Source organism: Quercus lobata, chromosome 10, assembly GCF_001633185.2.
Source record: "Quercus lobata isolate SW786 chromosome 10, ValleyOak3.0 Primary Assembly, whole genome shotgun sequence".
Taxonomy (NCBI): domain Eukaryota; kingdom Viridiplantae; phylum Streptophyta; class Magnoliopsida; order Fagales; family Fagaceae; genus Quercus; species Quercus lobata.
In genome coordinates, this window is record NC_044913.1 from 60486395 (window position 1) to 60505989 (window position 19595).

Below are 19595 nucleotides of genomic sequence, written 5' to 3' on the forward strand. Positions count from 1 at the left end.
TAAGATTACAAAATTTCTTTAGTATTTTGAAAACACATAGTATATTATAACTTTGAAAATACATATCACATCTTATACTTTACAGATCTGTTGCTTGATAGAACTTATTAGGATTTTGGTTACTTATTGAGTTGTCAACTCACCCCCCTTTTTCCCCTCCAGTTTCAGATTGTGAAGAATAGCAAGTTTTGGGAGTTTTGATGTTGTGATATGAGCAGGAAAAGAAGTTTAGTGATTTTGGGATTGGATGGTCTTCTAATAGTTTTATATTTATTGTCCAATTGGCATTACATACATGAGGTTTGGATTTTGTCCCTATTAAATTATTGAAGATCTATTTCATAAAGAAATTGTTGAGGTATTTTGGATTTATTTGATTTAATTTTTGAGGATAAATTTTAATTGGTAAGAAGGCCTTGTACACTTGTAGGGTGCTTACTTTATAAGCATGCAGCAGTTGTCACGTGTCTATCTTTATACTTGGGTTCGGGGCGTGACACTATGGTTAAAAGAATAGTGAGAGGTTTCTAGTTAACTGGGTTGGATTATACGATTTAGTTTGATCCGAGCCTGAAAACCATGGCACAATGTATTATTCTTTAATATATTTGCTTATTAGCATTTGTATATTAGAGATAGCTTTCAATAAATATTCTTATTTCTTCTACCATTTTGCAATAATTGATATGCATCAATTTAATTTTGTTAAACTATCTCATGCATTGCATGCGTTAATCGCTAGTTAGGTATATTAGGATGTATTGAATTTGTAATGAGTTTTAAGTAAAATACTGATATGGCATGCCCTTATTGAGTGGTATAAAATTTGCACTAGGTCCGTATTGATGGAGAGGTCCTTATTCTGTAAGTCAAATCCTTGGCTAAGTAGGATTCCGAATCATCAAAGGAAAGGAGAGCACAACAAGCACTGCTCTAGTGCAGTGCAGTGCATGGAACAAAAGGCTAAGCTTGACTTGAATAAATTCGAATCAGGTTTCAACAGATCCTAGCGTTACTGTTTCTGGTATCTAATTCCGAGTTCGAGCGAGTGTCGCACAGTCGTTGTCAAAAAAGAATTCTGAATGGAGACGTCGTTTCGTGTAGCACTGTAGCCCAAGATATTACTTTTTAAAAAGAAATAAATAAATAAAACAAGGCGTGCGCCGCCAAGTATTGACAATTTAATACTGATCACATCGAGAGTCATCGAGAGAGCGCATAATTTCTGCCTTCCTCGTCGCTTGTAAGTTTCTTTGACATCTTTTAAGTTTTAACTGTTTATTCCTCAGTTTGCCTTTTTTGGGGTTTTAAATATGAGTGTTTCTCTTTTGATTTTAGGTTTAGATCTCCCTTGGCTGGGAACCCACCGATTGCAGACCACTACTTTTCCATTTGAAAGCTGTTAAGAGTACGTGCTACTTCAGACATGTATTTCATGCTATTGATTATTATTATTATTATTATTTTTCCATGAATCAATAGTGTTTTAACAGAACGAGAGGCAAGAATCTAATTCGATTAAGACGCGTTCTAAAGTGCTCCACTGTTGAATAGAGTTCGCGTTGGCTGTAAGCCTGTAATTGTCTTTCATACATGTTATGACATGGGGCATGCGTGTGTGAAATAGTGTCTTTCTTTAGTATGAGAAGTTATACCAGTACAGGGAATATTTTTCCCTTTAATTGGACTCTTTTCTTAAAGAGTTAAGAGTGTAAGTTGAAAATTTTATACAGCACCATTCAATTAGGATGATCTTGGATCGGGTTTAGATATACCCAACCTAAAACTTTTATTTATGGATACTTGGATTTCAATATCCATTAAGTATTTATACCCGATTCGTACCTGATTTTTTACTCATAAATATCCATATCTGACCCAAACCGGCTTTTGAGGTTTTTATTTATTTATTTATTTTATTTTTATTTTTTTTATAATAATAATTTTTGGGCTATTTAAAACAATAATATTCCTTCTATGTCTATGTTTGCCATTTCTGCACTTCCTCCAACTCTTACTCTCTATCTATCAAATCCAATCCAATCTCTTCCCTTTTCGTTTTAACACACAGATAATAATAATAAAGGGTAAAAAAAAACTTAAGGATAAAGCAATTGGAAAAACTTTGGGGGCGGATTGTAGCTCTAATTGGTTCGTAGTTAACGATATTGACTTTTTGTAGGACCTATTTCAGTTGGACTTAACTTAGCTCGCAATTCAGGCTTATTTTTTTGTAAAATGCATAAATTGATTTGTTATCGTTTGAAACATACAGATTGATTAGCGTATGAAAACAATGATCAACTAGGTGAAGCCCATGTTTTCAAATCAGCCCATGCTTTCAAACCAACTAGAACACAGATTGATTAGCATATGAAAATAACGATCAACTGGGTGAAGCCCATGTTTTCAAACCAACTAGAACATAGGCACAGGCGGTCAGACGTAAGGATATATAAAGCCTAACCACTAAGCTACACTTGAATACTGATGCTCAACAATAGAAAATAAATATAATTGAAGTAAACTTAACACAATTTTTTTTTTTGTTTGAAAACAACTTAACACAATTCTATTCTACTAAATTAAATAAAATTTCATTACTCCTTTTATTTTATGTTCTAATAAATGATATAATATTTTTATTATATTATATATTTTGATTATCCATATCTAAAAGGGAATAAAAAAATTATAATTAAATCCTTAAAAGATGTTCAACTTTACTTCAAAAACTAATCATAACTTTTAATGTTTTCATACTTTATTATTTTATTTTATTAATTTTCTTATTTAATTTGTAAAAATAAGCTTGAAAATCATTAAATTTCTCTCATACATATAGATATATTAGTCTATTTTCCTAATTTTATAAATTTAATATATATATTTGGGTTTTCATTAATTATTAAAGTAATTATGACATCATCATTGTTTGACCTCGGGCCAATCTTAAAAACCTTGAACATCTCCTTTTATCGGTTCTTTGAATAGTTTGAATTTAAAAACCATGCACAAAAGTTGTTGCCTTTTCCAAGATATCTACCAATAATCAGGTTTTAAACTCTACTACTTAGAGCCTTGAGTTTGTGTAAAAATTACAAATAATTGAAACTTTTTTTCTTTACTTTTTTTATTTTTATGAATCATGTATGGGTAATACCCATAATACCCGACCTAAACAATTTGGGTATTTACCCAAATCCAGCCCAATTCTCGTTACCCATGATCTATCAAATAATACTCAAAAGTTTTAGATCGAGTCAAGTCGGGTACCCATTACCCATTGGATATGGTCATCCAATTTTTTGAACTAAAATCAAGTCACACTTTTTGTGCAAAAGTGATGAGTTTGTGTAATAGATATTACTCTGAGTGAGTTAGTACTAACAGTTTTTTTTTTTTTTTTTTTTTTCGGTCTTAGTAGGATTCTTTTCTTAAGAGTAAGCTTATGTGGACAAAATTGCCTTTCGTATGTGTTGTGGTGGTGTCCAGAGAGTGTATATGAATGGATGTCAAAAAAGTTGATGTGAATAAATAAGTGCATACGAAAAAGTCAGGAAATTTTCTCCCTTTTCTTAAGAGGGCGTTTAGTTTGCCGTAATGTTACTTTACACCATAATATTACGTTATTGTAATTTTACATTAATGTAATCTCAATACAAGAATATAACATTACATTGTTTAGGAAGGTGATGAGATTATTGCTCCATGACACTAACTGTCGCATGCAGTTTTGGTATTGGCATGTAAGTGTATTCCCTTATCTTATTCCCCTTCCCCTACATATGTGTGTGTGTGTGTGTGTTTCTCAAATAAAAAAAGATACTCTTTGTTGTCGAGTCATCCCTCATCGGTAAGGTATGATATTGAGAAGGGTTTTATCACTTGCTCCGCAACACTAACTGCTGCATGCAGTTTTGGTGTTGGTGTGCGAGTGTATTCCCTTATCTCATCCCCCTTCCCCTATGTATATATATGTGTGTGTTTCTCATTTTTTTTTTTTTAAGAAAAAAAAAAAAGGTGGTGAGATTAAGATTATGTAATATATTTTGTAATTTTAAACTATGATAATATTAGAAAAAATAAAATAAACTAAAAACTTTAACGTCGCCTTTTAAGAGTTGGTCTATATAAGAACAAAAGTGTTCTTTCATTTGTGCTATGGCAGGGGCCTAATTGAGGTGAATACATGAATGGTGTGAAAGTCGATGAATTTTTTTAGTCTCAATCAAGAATCTTTTCTTAAGGGAAAGTCTGTAAGCACAAAATGATATTTCATTGGTGTTGTGGTGTGGCCTTAGTGAACTGAATACATGAGTGGCTGTGAAGTCGAGATCTGACTTGTTGGGTTTTTTATGGTGGGCTAGTGGTGATGGCTTGTGAAGACCTCACTTGTTGGATTTTTTCTGGCCGGCATAGTGTGGACAAGCGATGTTTACTGGTCGGCATAGTGTGGACGGGATGGGGGATGACTGTTGACTCTTTGTAGCAGTGCTGGCGTAGGTGGTGGTGGTAGTGGGCTAGTGGTGGTGGCCGGTGGAGATCTGACTTGTTGGGTTTTTTGTTTTTATAATTTATTTTCTGTAAACTAAGATAGAAAAAAGACAGGAAATTAGCATTTAATGAAATAGATAGACACGCAACAAATTTTTATTTGTGGAGTATAAAAAGAAGTACGAAAGTTGGGATAGAAGATTTAGACTTGGTTTTAGGAAAGGCAAATACACAAGTGTGTATGAAAAATCATTGAATTTTTTTTGTCCCTTGTCCCTAACTATTAGAGCAAGTGTTATCTGACATGTCTTAATCTTTTCTCCATCCATTGGTTTTATCTACGTATTTGCAATCCATTGGAGCAAGTGTTGTCTATCCTGCAATTGTTATATTTTTTTCCCTGAGCATTTTAGTTTATTAACACAACGAAAGGCAGGAAGCTCTTTTTACCTAATGACAAGAGGAAGCCCATTTGGCTAAAGTTGCCCGCAATATTTATATGATCAGTGAATATACTACTTGGTAAATTGTTTTTCTGAGTATCATTGAGAGAATGAGAAATAATCAAATTATTTAATATCTAATAAAAATAGAATAAATTTATTTCATTCATTTATAGATTTTTTTTAAAGATTAATTTATGAAAGTTCAAAAACGTGTAAAAACACCTTTGAACGTTTAGACCCCCAAATTACAACTTAACCAATTCAAGCAATATGTCAAACAACTAGTGTGCGGAAACTTAACATATGCAATAATATGAAATTGGTTAAAAACTATCTAAGCCATAACAAAATAAAATCCACAGCAGATAATAAAAAGGCAAAGATAGAGAGGAAGGAAGATGCAAACACAAAGACAACACGCGATGTGTTATCGAAGAGGAAACCAAAGCCCTCGGCGTAAAACCTCTCCGCCGCCCTCCAAGCGGTAAACAATCCACTAGAAAATACAGTTGGGATACATGGACAGCAAAAGACCCTCCAAGCCTAATCTATCCAGTGCACCTAAGCCCTCCAAGCTTCTTGCTCCAATGAGGTTGCGCCGAACCTTTTTCTTTTCTAGCTTCCCGGATTCCGCTACTAGACCGTAGCATCAACCAATGAAGATTGGTTCCTTCCTAACTGCTTCCCAGAAATCCAAACAACTGTCTCACAGTGATGATGATGGTGAGAACCAGGTTTGGTATAATGCCTCTCAAGGATTTGACAATGGAGAGGAAGAGAGTTGAGGAATTTGAAGAGACTCTAAGGTATAGATTGTGGATGAATCAATCTTGTTTTTCTTTAGGGTTTCTCTCTCAAAATTCTCTCTGGAAGCTCTCTTTCAATCGTGGGTAAAAGGGGTATTTATACTGGAGTGGGAGAAGAATGTGAAACGTCAGGTTTTACAAAACAGGGGTGGCTCGCGGCTTGACCTCGCGGCTTGACTAAGTCGCGAGATCCAGTCGCGAGATAACTGTATGGCCAGTTGTCCTGTTTTGTCCTGTAGTGCTCCAGCTAGCATGACTGTTCATCTTCCAGCATGCTTGGCACGTGTGCTGCGTCTGGCGGCTTGCAGCCGCGAGTCACCCGCGAGTCCCAGCCGCGAGTCTCTGTTTTCTTGCACACTCTTGAGCAATCTTCACTCTATCTCACTCACTACCCTTACATCAAACCCACCTAAATACAGGGTTACTAAATGCTGAATTACAAGCAAATTTGGCACGGAATAAAGCCAATTAGATGGTTGAATAAATTCAACCTTACAATTTATATTTGATTCTAACATTTTTTTAAGGAGAAAGAAATATGGCAAGAAAAAAAGATCAATTTTGGAGGCATGTTGAAGCCCTAGATGGCCGTTTCAAATGTAACTTTTGTCAACGTGATTTTGCTGGGGGTGCTTCTCGGATTAAATATCACTTGTCTGGAGTTAAAGGTCATGCAATAGATATTTGTACAAGAGTGCCTGAAGATGTTAAAAAAGAAGCTTATCTGGTAGTTGGAGGGACAAAAAAAAACACTCAGGTGTGCATCAATTTCAAGCAATGCTAAAGAGAGTAAAATCACTTCATGTTCAATATCGAAAGATTTGTGCTATGCTACCTTTTCAAAGATGTGTGGTAAGAAAGATAAGATTGCAGTGGACAAATTACTTGCCCAACTTGTTACGGTAAATAACATATCATTTGATGTTGTTCAAAACTCATTTTTTATTCGCTTTGTGCAAGCTGTTGCTGAATATGGTCCTGAATATAATTTACCCTCTTATTTGACTCTCCAAAAGAAGTTAATTCCAAATCTGAAGTTAGAAGTTGAAGAGTATATTAGAAGTATTAAGAATTCTTGGGTTGCAACTGGTTGTACTCTTATTTCAAGCATATGGAGTGATGTAGAGCAAAGAGCATTTATCAATATTATTGCATATTCTCCTAGTGGAGCAATATTTTTGAAATCATTTGAAGTTTCAAGAGATAAAATAACAGCACTATATATTAAAGACCTAATCTCTTCAGTAATTGAAGAAATTGGGCCTAATAATGTTGTTCAATTGATCACTGATAATACTACAAATTTTGAGTCTACTGGAGACATGCTTATTAACAAGTACCCTCGTTTGTACAAAACTCGATGTGCTGCTTATGGCATTCAATTGCTTTTGAAGGATATATGCGAGGAAGTTGATTGGGCACAAAAGATAATTAATGATGCAAAATTAATTGTTTCATATATGTATGAGGATTGTATCATTTTGTCACTCATGAAAGAGTACACAAATGAGAAGGAATTGAAACATCCTTGTACAAGTATGTTTTCTTCTAATTTCTTGATGCTTCAATCTATTTTGAATGTTCGAGATGAGTTGCAACTACTTGTTGTATCTTCTGAATGGGAAAAATTGAATCACAACAAAAAGGGCATTGCAGTTGCTAGTATTATCCAAAGTACACAATTTTGGACTCAGGGGAAAGATGTGTTACAAGGTTTGGAGCCGTTGTTCGAGCTCTTCGATTAGTTGTTAGTGATTGGTCAACGACAGGATACTTATATGAAGCATTGGAAATGGCAAAAGAAGCAATTAAGCAACGGTGTTCTAGCAATCAAGACAAATATATGCAGATATGGGAGTTATGTAATTGTAAGAGTACTGAATATGTAATCCACCCAATCCATGTTGCAGTAGCATTTCTGAATCCTGCGTACATGTGTAGTGAGAAATTTATAGAGAGCCGTCAGATAAAAGATGGTATAAGTTTCATTTTGGAGAATTTGGTGGCTATTGAAGAAAGGGAAGACTTCATGAAACAAGTGCAACTTTACTGCAATAAAGTATCAAGCTTGTTTACAATTACCGCAAAGACAATGTTGAAAACCTCTCATCCTCGTAAGTTCAATAGCTTAGATATAATTATAATATTTAACTATATAATTTCTTCATAAATTTTATAAGTATCTAAATTGTAATTTTATTTGTAGGAATATGGTGGGATTTTTGCGGAGATCATCTTCATATCTTACAAAAGTATGCCACTCGAATTTTGAGTCAACCTTGTAGTTCTTCCTCATGTAAGCATAATTGGAATGCATTTCTAGTAGCACAATCAAAGAAAACAAACATTTTTTCATCTGAGATGTTGGATAATTTGTTGTACGTAAGAATGAACTTGATGATGCTGGAGAAATTTAACACAAGTAAATCTCGAGACTTGGAGGCAATTGATCTTGAAAAACTTAATGAGCTACCTGAATTTGTTAATCATGAACAATTTTGGGAGGCCGATTCATCTAGTGGAGTGGTTGAAATGGTCATTGATGACTAAGTACTTTGGATCAATTATTTGAGATGTTTTAATTAACTAAAACATTATGTAATAGGGTTTTTTTTTTTTTTTTTTTTCGTGGTTTTTACGGTATTTTTCCTTACTAGTGTAGATTATTTCAAATTGAATTGTTAAAGACTTTGCTATGTGATTGTGATACAATGATCATTTAATTGTGGGTGTCTATATCCAACCTCTCACAGCAGGTTGTATCAATGATTCAATATACCTCTTTTGTCTAAATTGAATGCTAAATGAGATGTATTAGTGATTTTTCATTGCAATCAGTATGGATGATCATTATGCATAAATGAGATTGGTGGGTGGCACAAGTGGCTCATGTGTATCCAATTTCATCTCATTTCATACCCAATTTAGAAGGCAACAGATACATGGATACAATCCTCTCAAATTGGTGTCAATCGAACAAATTAATAGTTTAGGAGAACATTGTACATGTGAAAGTTAAGGTTGAAAAGGTGTAATTCACTTAAAACTTTATATCATATGAGAGAGAGAGAGAGATTATCATTTATCAATGGACTGGATTCGAGTTCCTTGACAAACTGGGGTCAATTAAAACTGGTCAATGATCCAGACAATTATTTTCATTTATATATTAGAATTACAGAAGGCAGCTCACCATGAATTTCTACATCCAGGTGTGAGAGGCTGGATGGATGTAGACTCCCAATGCATGGTATATAGTATTTATGATTTTTGTGCTGAATTCTTGAAACATATCTTTCTTAAATGAGGACGAATTATATGTCCTAATTTGAGCGAAGTCATCCAGGTATCTATCCCTACTCAAGTTCTATCTGGTTGTTTATTTCTACTATAGCACATAAATTATGTTCCTAATGAAACTCCATGCCTTTGTAAAAATGCTGAGCAAATCCTTGTTCTTTGGTCTTTGGAAACACAGTACTTGTGCAATCTATGAAATTAACTTTTGCAGCGCTAGTCAAATATTCTATGCGTTTGTTTCTTCTTTCATTTTTCGTTATCTTAGATTTATTTCTCTCACCTTGTAATTATCATTGTTCTAAATTTCTAATGTTCTACCGCAGTCCATTGCATGTTACAGATATATTTGCTATGTGATCAAGTGCTATATCTATTAGTCCTAGACCTAGTATGTTGTTGGGAACGGAAGTAGTGCTCTTTGTGTCCTGATTAAATATATAGGTTGTTAACACAATCAATCAACCTTTTATTCAAAAAAAAAAAAAAAAAAAAAAACAATCAATCAACCAATCAATATTATTATCTTCCCTCAAAAAAAAAAAATCAATATATATAAAAGCAAAACGTTTGACTTTTTGTTCACGGCCACTTATTGTGCCACGTGGCTTTATAATTTAATGAAACACGTTCACATTTAAAAATACCAACAATTGTATTTATTCGTTTAACTGAATAAGCAAACTGTTTCAGTGAAATTTTTACTACGTCTGTGTTCACTTGCCTATATAAATTAGAGGGCTAAAATAGCCATATATCACTGTTTGGCAAAATATTTAGTAATATATCACTGTTTGCGAAATATTTAGCAATCTTCAACTTTTTTGAAACCCAAGTTTGTGAAACTTGAGTTTGCTGTGTAACTTAAGTTTCAAAAACTCGAGTTTTTTTTAAAAAATAGCCTTCAAATATGCCGTGCTATTTTTGATGTAACTCGAGTTCCTGGAACTTGAGTTACATCAAAAATTGGTGGAAATTTTCTATGGAACTCAAGTTTGAGAAACTCGAGTTCCACGGCAAACTTGAGTTTCATAAACTCAAGTTTTAAAAAAGTGGTAGATCCCTAATTATTTCGTAAACAGTAGTAGATGCATACACATTTTCCTAAATAGTGGTGCTTGGCCATTTGGCCTAAATTAGAGACACATTGTTTTGCCATGCTATTTTTTATGGAATTCCAATTCCTAGAACTCGAGTTACACCAAAAATTGGTGGAAATTTTCCATGAAACTCAAGTTTGTGAAACTCGAGTTACATGGCAAACTCAAGTTCTAAAAAAGTGGTAGATCCTTATTTGTTGAATGTGGTAGAAGGAGATACTTAGCTGTGAATTACACTGTTCAGGTCACTTCCTCATCAATGCAGCTGATAAAGCTGTTGCCCATCATTTAATACGGAGGCAATAGGCTACTTCTTGCTGGAAAGTTCCCCTACCCTTCATGATTCTCTCTCCTCAATCAGCCCTTCCCACCTAAAGCCCCCAAGAGTCTTTTGTCTCTTCTCCTCTTCTCATTGGGTAAATTCCCTCCTCAAGCATATGATGCTCCAACTACAGCATTAACAGTTCAACAATCCCTTCCTCGGTCCTTGGGCCCCCACATTAGCCCCCTAAAACTTTGCTATTAATTCTGAAATAAAAGCAAGGTTTTAGTTGTACAATGCATCTTGATACATGCCATATGTGTTACCACATGGTGACGTCCTTTTACCTGTCTCTAGCACGCTCCTGATGCTTTGGTATCCACAATTTCACGTTTATGGGGTCAGACGACTGCTTGTCCCCCCATGTTCTACGATATGATGATAATCCTACGCTTCTTGTTTTCTCTCATTTATGGGGATTCTAGCCTTTTGCCCTTAATTTTTAAAAAATTTAGCAATATGCCCCTATTTCGAAACTATACAGGGATATGCTCCTGTTTCGATACTCGATTACCTTAAAATCGAGTTTCAATGAAATACTCAATTCGTAGAAAATCGAGTTATTCCCAATAAAACTTTAAAAAAAAATGCATGGAACTCGATTTTAGGGAACTCGAGTTCCCAAACGCTGCTATAGCACTTTAAAACATCACTATAGGGCTTAAAAACGCCACTATAGGGCTCCTTGAACCTAGTATGGGGCAATCACACACTTATAAAAAATTTTACAGAAAACCGCCGCTATAGGGCTTTAAAACGTCACTATAGGGCTTAAAAACGCCACTATAGGGCTCCCTGAATATGGGGCGATCACACTCATAAAAAATTTACAGGAAAACGGCACTATAGAGCTCCCTGAATATGGGGAAATTACACTTATAAAAAAATTTGCAGAAAAACACCGCTATAGGGCTTTAAAACGTCACTATAGGGACTAAAAACGCCACTATAGGCCTCCCTGAATATGGAGCGATCACACTTATAAATTTTTTTTTTGCATGGAACTCCATTTCCTGATACTCGAGTTCCATGCAATTTTTTTTTTTTTTTTTTTAAAGGTTGATCGGGCATAACTTGATTTTCTACGAATCGAGTATTTAATTGAACTCGATTTTAGGGTAATCGAGTATTGAAATAGGGGCATGCCCCTATATAGTTTGCAAACAGGGGCATATTGCCAAAAATTTTAAAAATTAAGGGTAAAATGCCAAAATCTCCCTCATTTATAAGCGGAAAATTAACCGCTCATTTTTCACCCCTATATAAGGAGAGATTGAGGCTTTACCTCATTTATGCATTTATCAATTCATGTTGAAGCAGCTGCCCGAGGAGAAATTCTTCCATTGCTTGTAGGTGTGTTCATACTCACATTCTTTTGCACAGATTTATACTTGTTATACCATAAAATTCCATGGGTAGATTCGCTAGGCTAGTAAACACTCCCGAAGGCATGGTTGCCTTTAAGGCTAAGTATGGGATCCCTAACGGTGTTGAACTCCAACACTGTTTACTAGGCAAATGGTTGGTCCTGAACAGACCTCCTGGCTCTATAGTTATTTTGATGATTGCTTTCATAGAAGGTGGGATGGAAATCCCCATGGGAAGGGTCACTAGAGACTTCCCGATAAACTATAGATTGACCCCTACCTAATGCTCCCTAAACGTTTTTAGGGTCCTCGAGTGTGCAGATATGATAAACTAGAAGATGGGGATCAACCTCACCTGGCATGATGTGAACTGGGTGTACAACTGCCAAAAGGGGAAGGAGACTAAATACTACATCAAATGTAGGATCCCTTCCGTTAGGTTAATCTCATGTTTGCTTGATTCAAGCAAGGTATGGATGAGGACTTCCTCATCGTCTCTGGAGACTGGCATAATGGATTGCACTGTCCAACCCAGGATGGGGAACCAGGTAGGGTTCCCACGGATAATAGATATGCCTAGGACTTTACTTTAATCAAATGTTTACAAGTTTTATTTTTTTATTTTTTTATTTTTTATTTTTACTTATAACTCATGTTGTTTCTCTTTTGGCAAATGAATACCACACCACCCTATCCAAGCACCTCGTGAACTTTACTAACCTAAACCGAATCCTTAGGTTAGAAATCTTTTTGCACAAAGATTGTCAACTTTGGGCTGTAGACATCATCCTCGAATTTGAACCACTTTCCAAGTGCTTTCAAGATCCAAAGAACGTCATTAAGGCTAAAGACCCACAATTAGCTCAAATTGACGTAGCAGTCCCAGGCTTTCTATTAACTAAACCTCCTTCAGTGGGAACCCAAGACGCTCAGCTCCCAACCTTACTCGCAGCCAAGCTCCTCTACTCACAAGAGCCCCTTATAACTTCGGACGAAGAAACAAAGGAACCTACACCCGAACCGGTCTAGGAAGTAACAGATAAAGACTTCAAAGTCTTTTACCAACAAAAGGACCTTGAAGACACTCTTAGTACTTCCCATCGCCCTCTACATATCGTCCAGGTCAGCACTAGCCAGGAAGGACTTAATATCCCAAAAGGCATGGGATTCAAAGAAAAGACTCCAGATCTACTGGGGTAGCCTCTCCAGTTATCCCAGTGGTGCCCTGACCACCAACTCCCACTCCGACGCTCGCATCTTCTAGGGATGCCGTTGAGAAGAAAAGGCCTTGAAGACACCGAGGGAGGAGAGATCACCCGCTCCTCTCATCAGCCCCCAGCAAAAGAAGCTCAAAACACCAAGGGCCAACAAAGGAAAAGTTCCTCTTCATGGACCTTTAAGGATCCTGAGGGGGAACAAATACCTAAGCCCACCTAGAGACCCTGCTTCATTTTGAGCTTGGGTGGCTTTGTCATGAATGACGTCAACCTAAGAGACCCCCAAAAAGGCAAGTCTAGTCTCGTGGCAAAGTGCTTGGAGAAAGCCCTGTGCTTGCCCAAGGGCATTCAGGAACTCAGGTCCTTTAGGAAACGTGAGGTCTTCCTGTCTCTGAAACGAGACCTTGCAAAGGTATATAATCATATCCCTTTTCTCACTAATCACAATATCACATGTATGAACACTAAACAACATTCATCTTGTAGTCTGTCTAAGCTACCTTTGTGGCTGAGGAATGGGTGGACCACGCTTTGGACCAGGCTAGGAAGGCTGAGGGTAAGCTGGAAGCAACTGAGAAAGCCCATGCCGAGGTGTATAAGAAGCTCAATGAGACTTTTACCCAACTGACCAAGGTTGAGAAGGCTCACAAGAATGCTGAAGATGCCCTCAACAGTTTTGAAAAATAAGCTGCAGAGTTCCTAGAGGCTCAAAAGAAGGCCAAAAATAAACTGGCCCTTAACATGTTAGAGGTGAAATAGCTACATAAGTTGGAGGCCAAGGATGATGAGAAGGCTAAAGTCGAGCAGTCAGCCTTGAGGTGTGGGGTCAGGCCCTCACCGCAGCCGAGGTTAACACTAAATCAGAGCTTAAGGCCCCTGACAGGGTATACTACCCTCTAGCTCTGCGCTTGGCCCCAAGCCCATCCTAGCCTTCAACGGATCCTAGCTCCACCCCTACCTCTTCCTCAACCCAGCCTACCACTACCCTGACTTCCACGCCAGCTAAAGAGAAAGAGAAAAAGCAGCCAACTCCAGTAAACGTGAAGGACGTGGAGACCGAAGAGGCAACTGAAGTGGCTCAGCTGAAGAGGAAAAGAAAGGAGAAGGAACAAGAAAAGAAAGAAGGGAAAGAAAAAGAAACATCTACATAACCAAGCCCTAGATTTTGAAGTGAATAGCCAACATTGTACTTGGGCTTAAATTTAGTTGATGCCCTCTTTTCTCATATTGTATTCAAATTATCAAACTTTAATGAAAATAAGTTGAACTTTATTTTATACTTTTCCATCTATCTAATTTTTACTTATCATATTGTATTTCTTGCTATTTTCTCTTGCTTAAAACAGTTGCAAAATATGATCCTCTGATTAACTTAATTTAATCCTCTTATTTTACTATTCAGTCTGAAACGAACTGTAAGAAAATAACCAGATTAACTCTCAAAACTTAATAAAAATTTCAAACAACACTTACCTCAAGTTGGACTTGGAATTCTAACAAGCCAATTTGCACTGAACCTAAAGCCCGAGGAAGAAAGCAATCTCCCTAACTTTATTTTGTACTTAGGCAATTTCCTATGAAGGCTAACTTGCTCACAGTTTGTAACCCCAGGAGCCAAACCAAACCTAAATCCTGGCAAATGCATTGAAAATTTTCCTATAACTATTAATTTACCCAAGGGTTGTGACCCGAGGAGTCAAAAAAGGGCGAGGTTCTGTTTAGCACTTAGAAATTTTCAAAACAAAGGTTAATTTTCCCAAGGTTTGTGACCCGAGGAGTCGAACAAGGCCGAGGTTCTATTTAACACTTAGAAATTTTCAAAACAAGGGTTAATTTACCCAAGGCTTGTGACCTGAGGAGTCAAACAAGGCCGAGGTTTTGTTTAACACTTAGAAATTTTCAAAATACAATGATTGCCTCACCAATTGCATTCATAGTAAAGCGCATATAAGCCAGATATGAATACCAAAGAAGTTCTTATTATTAATAATAGTAACACCACAAATTATTTACATTCCAAGGACATGGAATTATATTTTCATCCAGGTCCTCCAAATAGTATGCCCCAATACCAGCTACTGAAGTTATCCTGTATGGTCCTTCCTAGTTGGGACCCAATTTTCCTAGGCTGGGTTCTTCGCAGTCCCCACCACCTTTCTCAAAACTAGGTCTCCTGGAGTTAATGGCCTCAACTTTACTCCCTTATTATACCCTTGCTTAAGCCTCTGTTGATGATGTGCCATCTTTACTGTAGCCACCTCCCTTTTTTCTTTAATCACATCCACGCTGTCTGAGAGCAAACGATCATTCTTCTTAACACTGAATTGATCAGTTCTTAGGGTTGGGAACCCTGACTCGAGAGGAATTACTGCTTTTGCCCCATAGGTCATTGAGAAAGGAGTCTTTCGAGTTGATCTTCAGGCCATAGTATGATAAGTCCATAGCACGTGAGGCAATTCGTCCACCCACCTCCCCTTTGCATCATCAAACCTTTTCTTCAACCCAAACACTATCAGTTTGTTCTCTAGCAACAGATAATTCAAGTTCCAAATTCTTAACTTTATCAAGTAAAAGCATGTTCTCAGTCTTCACATTATTCAACAATTCATTAGCATCAAACAGTTTCACAAGCAAATTTTTTTTTTCAAGTTCAAGAGATGCAATTTTCTTTAAGCCTAAATCAACACTCATGGCATCCTTTACAGCAACTTTGCAAAGTTTATTGTAGGCTTCTTGTAAATCTACATCCTCAAAGAGTTCCCCATCAGAAGGGTTCTCCTCAACAGCAACACTTTCATTAACTACAGCAATAGCAATGAAAGCAATGAAGTTTACATCCTCATCACTACCAGACTTATTATCAGAAACTTCATCATCACTAAGGATTACAGCCAATAGCCTTACCCTTAGATCTCAAGAATGTTGGACATTCAGATTTCACATGACCTACTTTTTCTTTAGGTTTTTCAGTGTTATTAACCTTAGTGGGATCACTTCTCCTAAAATTTCTAGGTTCAACAGTGTTCTTACCTCTTGCCCTTCTGTTGTTGTTCCTAAGAAAATTTCTAAAGTTCTTGGCAATGTAAGCAATCTCTATAGTAGAGAGTTCATCATCAAAACCACTAGCATCGACATCATCAACAGACTTGAGAGCCATTGATTTGGATTTGCTAGTCTTAGGTAGGTCCAACTCATAGGACTGAAGAGATCCTATAAGTTTAACAAGGATGGAGTCCACATCCTTTCTTTCAGTGATGGCTGTCACTTTGGGTCTAAAATCCTCAGTCAAAAATCTAAGAATCTTCCAAAAAATTTTAGGTTGATCATAGATTTCACCCAAATTATATGCAGAACTAACAATATCATTAAGCTTAGCATAGAATTCATCAAAAGATTCATCATCAGATATCCTAATGATTTCAAATCTAGTTGTTAATTGCTGCAACTTATTAATTTTAACAGCCTTTGTGCCTTCATGCACAGTCTGGAGGATATTCCAAGCAGTATGAGCAACCTCAACATTCGAGATTCTCTTAAATTCCTCCATAGAAATAACATTAAAGATAGCATTCATAGCTTTGCTATTGAATGCGGCTACTTCTTTATGAGAAGTTTGCCACTCACTAACAGGAGTAATGGGCTTCTCCCATCCGTATTCAATGGAGTTCTAGACTCTCTCATCAATTGATTTCAGGAATGCTTTCATCCTTACTTTCCAATAAGCATAATTATTCCCATCAAAGTGAGGTGGGATAACAAGAGAGTATCCGTGTTCCATGACAACAGGGGTCAAGGATCAACTCAAAGATCAAAAGATCAACAACAAGAAAGCTACCTGCTCTGATACCATTTGTACGTTTTCAGACACCTTAAAACATAATCAGATTAACCTAGTTAATTAGCCAAGTGATTACTTAGTCAAATTAATTAGATCTAGGTTAACACACATATATCATATCAATGTAAAGTGCAGAAAATAAAGAACACAAAGATATGATGACCTAAGAAACCAAACCAGTAAAAGCCTGGGGAGGATTTAACCTAGCTATCCTCAAGGTAAAACTGAATCCACTATGGAAGAATTGAAGTTTATACAATAGCAACTTAGACCACTAACATCCTATTGCTATCTCGAGTAAGAAACTTACTATCACAACCATGTGACAGCTCCGAGTCCACGGACTACTTCTTTCTTGGATTCCCAGCAAGTACAAGCACTCCCGCTTGTGTATCTTTAAGCTCTTGAATCTGCAACTGAATTGATCACCAAGTTCTTGACATAATCATGAAACTTGGAAACCTAAGTATGTGTGAAGGCAACCACCTCTTGATCTCACAAAAGATTCACACACACAGCATATGGAGCATCTCCAAAATGTGGCTAGGGTTTTCCCTTTTATACTTAAGACAAAACATAAAACCCTACACGTCAAACGGGCTTGGGCTGAGTTGGAAAATTCTGCCAAAAAAAAAAAAAAAATGCATGACTTTCGATCGATCGAGCCAGACATAATTGCATAATAAATTCTGCAGTAACTCAATTCCAACTTTACATAAAAGTAAATACTTTGAGCAAGTCTAAACAAGACTAACATGTTTTGATCATGGTTTGCCAACATTACAAATTGAAGTTCTAATACATTTAAACCTAAAGTCTTAAAACCCAACACCATCTATTCGACAATGGTTGATAACCACTCTTGAAAAATACAAAGTAGGTAATGGACAAGAAGATAACGTTCTTACAGATATTAGTGCCACTCTTTGGGTGATTTGAACCAACAGAAATAAGGTTATATTTGAAAATAAAATTGCTAATGTTCAACAAGCCATTTCAAGCACTAGAAACCTCCTGACAAAATGGAAAGCAGATTTAGATGATTGTATCCAAATTGGTTCAACAACTGCCGTAACTGTTGGAAACCAGATTCCAAGCCAAAATAAGAATTGGCAAGCAATAATAATAGTTGACACAAAAAAGCATTCGTGCGAAGCTAATTGGAATGGAGGTGCCTTTGTGATCAAAAATCGTTCAAGCCAGTTCGTTCGTAAAGGTTGTTATTCATGGCACTCCTACAATGATGAGAACAACCTGTTATCCACAACCAGAAAAGCATTATATGAGGCGTGGATGCAAGGTGTCAGGGAGATAATCCTTTTTCTAAAATTATATCAAGGAGTGAAGCTAATTCAGACACATCACTTGACTAGCTTGGAGAACATCCCCATCATGGAGGATATCACGACATTAAAAAAGATGATTAATATATTCACATCCAAGTTGCTCCTCAACGGGTGCTCCAAGAAGCTCAAGAACTAGCAAACATAGCGTCAATATGTTTTACAAGGCTCTCCTGGATGTGATTTTATTTGGCGGTAACCAAAAAAAAAAAAAATGCAAATAATGTGTAATAATTAGGAAGAGGGATCCAATTTTTATTTTAAATTTGCATGCCTATAAGGAATCCAGCTTAGTGGAACCTTTCTTAGAAAATCATTATGAGATATGAAGTGGAGGCTGATGATCAACCAAGCTTGGTTGCCAAAACACTTGTACCCTAGCTAACTCCAAACCTATGGTCTCGTTAACACTACAAAACGCGGGGGCCTTGGGCCACGTTTTTTAAGGTGCGGCTATAAAAAACGTGGCCCAAGATAGTCTGAAGCCGCGTTTTATAAAAACGCGGCTTAAAAAAACCTTAAAGTCGCCTTTTTTACGCGAGGCCATAGAAGGGTGCTTAGGCCGCATTTTTTTGAGCTAAAAACGCGGCCTAAGGACCTCCGTATTTAGATTTATCATGGTATGAGGGCAGGAAAAATTGAATCCAATCATCACTAATTAAGTCTAAAAGGGATTTCATTGAACATGTGGAATGCAATAAAAACAAATATATAGAATATCAAAATAACATATATAGAACAATGCAAATTTTCATCTGCATTCAAAGAAACCCAAAAATTCATATCAGGTCCCATTTAGTAACACCATAGACACAGCAGCAAGCAACGAAACATATATCGTAGGATTCCAAGATTATATTAGCTTACCAATAAAAGCTATTGTGGCCCATTTCATTGTTGAATAACCCCCATCATTGAAATTTTTTAGTCTTACGGTGCAGGAGGCTGGCCTGACAGTGGCAGTGTCCTTCAGATTTCTCTTTCTCTATATGCTGGACCAAAAAAACTCGCTGACCCTGAGATTTCTCTCTCTTTAGCGATTGTTCTAGAATGCATAATAACCTCTCTCTCTTTTTTTCTATTCTAAGCTAAATGGGTTAGATTGTAAGAGATGCTATTGGTTGTTGATTAAAGAGAAGAGGTCTGTTCAATTTCTGAAGAGGCAAAATTGGTTTGCGCTTTTGGATTTTCTTTTTTCCTCTGTCTGTTGGTTAGGAACGGAACATGCATACAGTAATAAAGTGGGCCGAATTGAAGATGGCAGAAAATGGTAAATTACACAACAGAGAGAGAATCTGAAAGAGGAAAATTACAACGCTATTCTGAAATCTACAAACCGTAACAGAAAATCCCAAAACATCA

General features: G+C 36.5%; 1 protein-coding gene across 1 annotated transcript; it reads left to right on the top strand.

Moving 5' to 3' along the window:
• The first annotated feature begins 6594 nt into the window (after positions 1–6594).
• Positions 6595–7494, top strand: LOC115965129. Its single transcript, XM_031084320.1, has one exon. The coding sequence runs from the start codon at positions 6595–6597 to the stop codon at positions 7492–7494; it is 900 nt and encodes a 299-aa protein (XP_030940180.1).
• The last annotated feature ends 12101 nt before the right edge of the window (positions 7495–19595 follow it).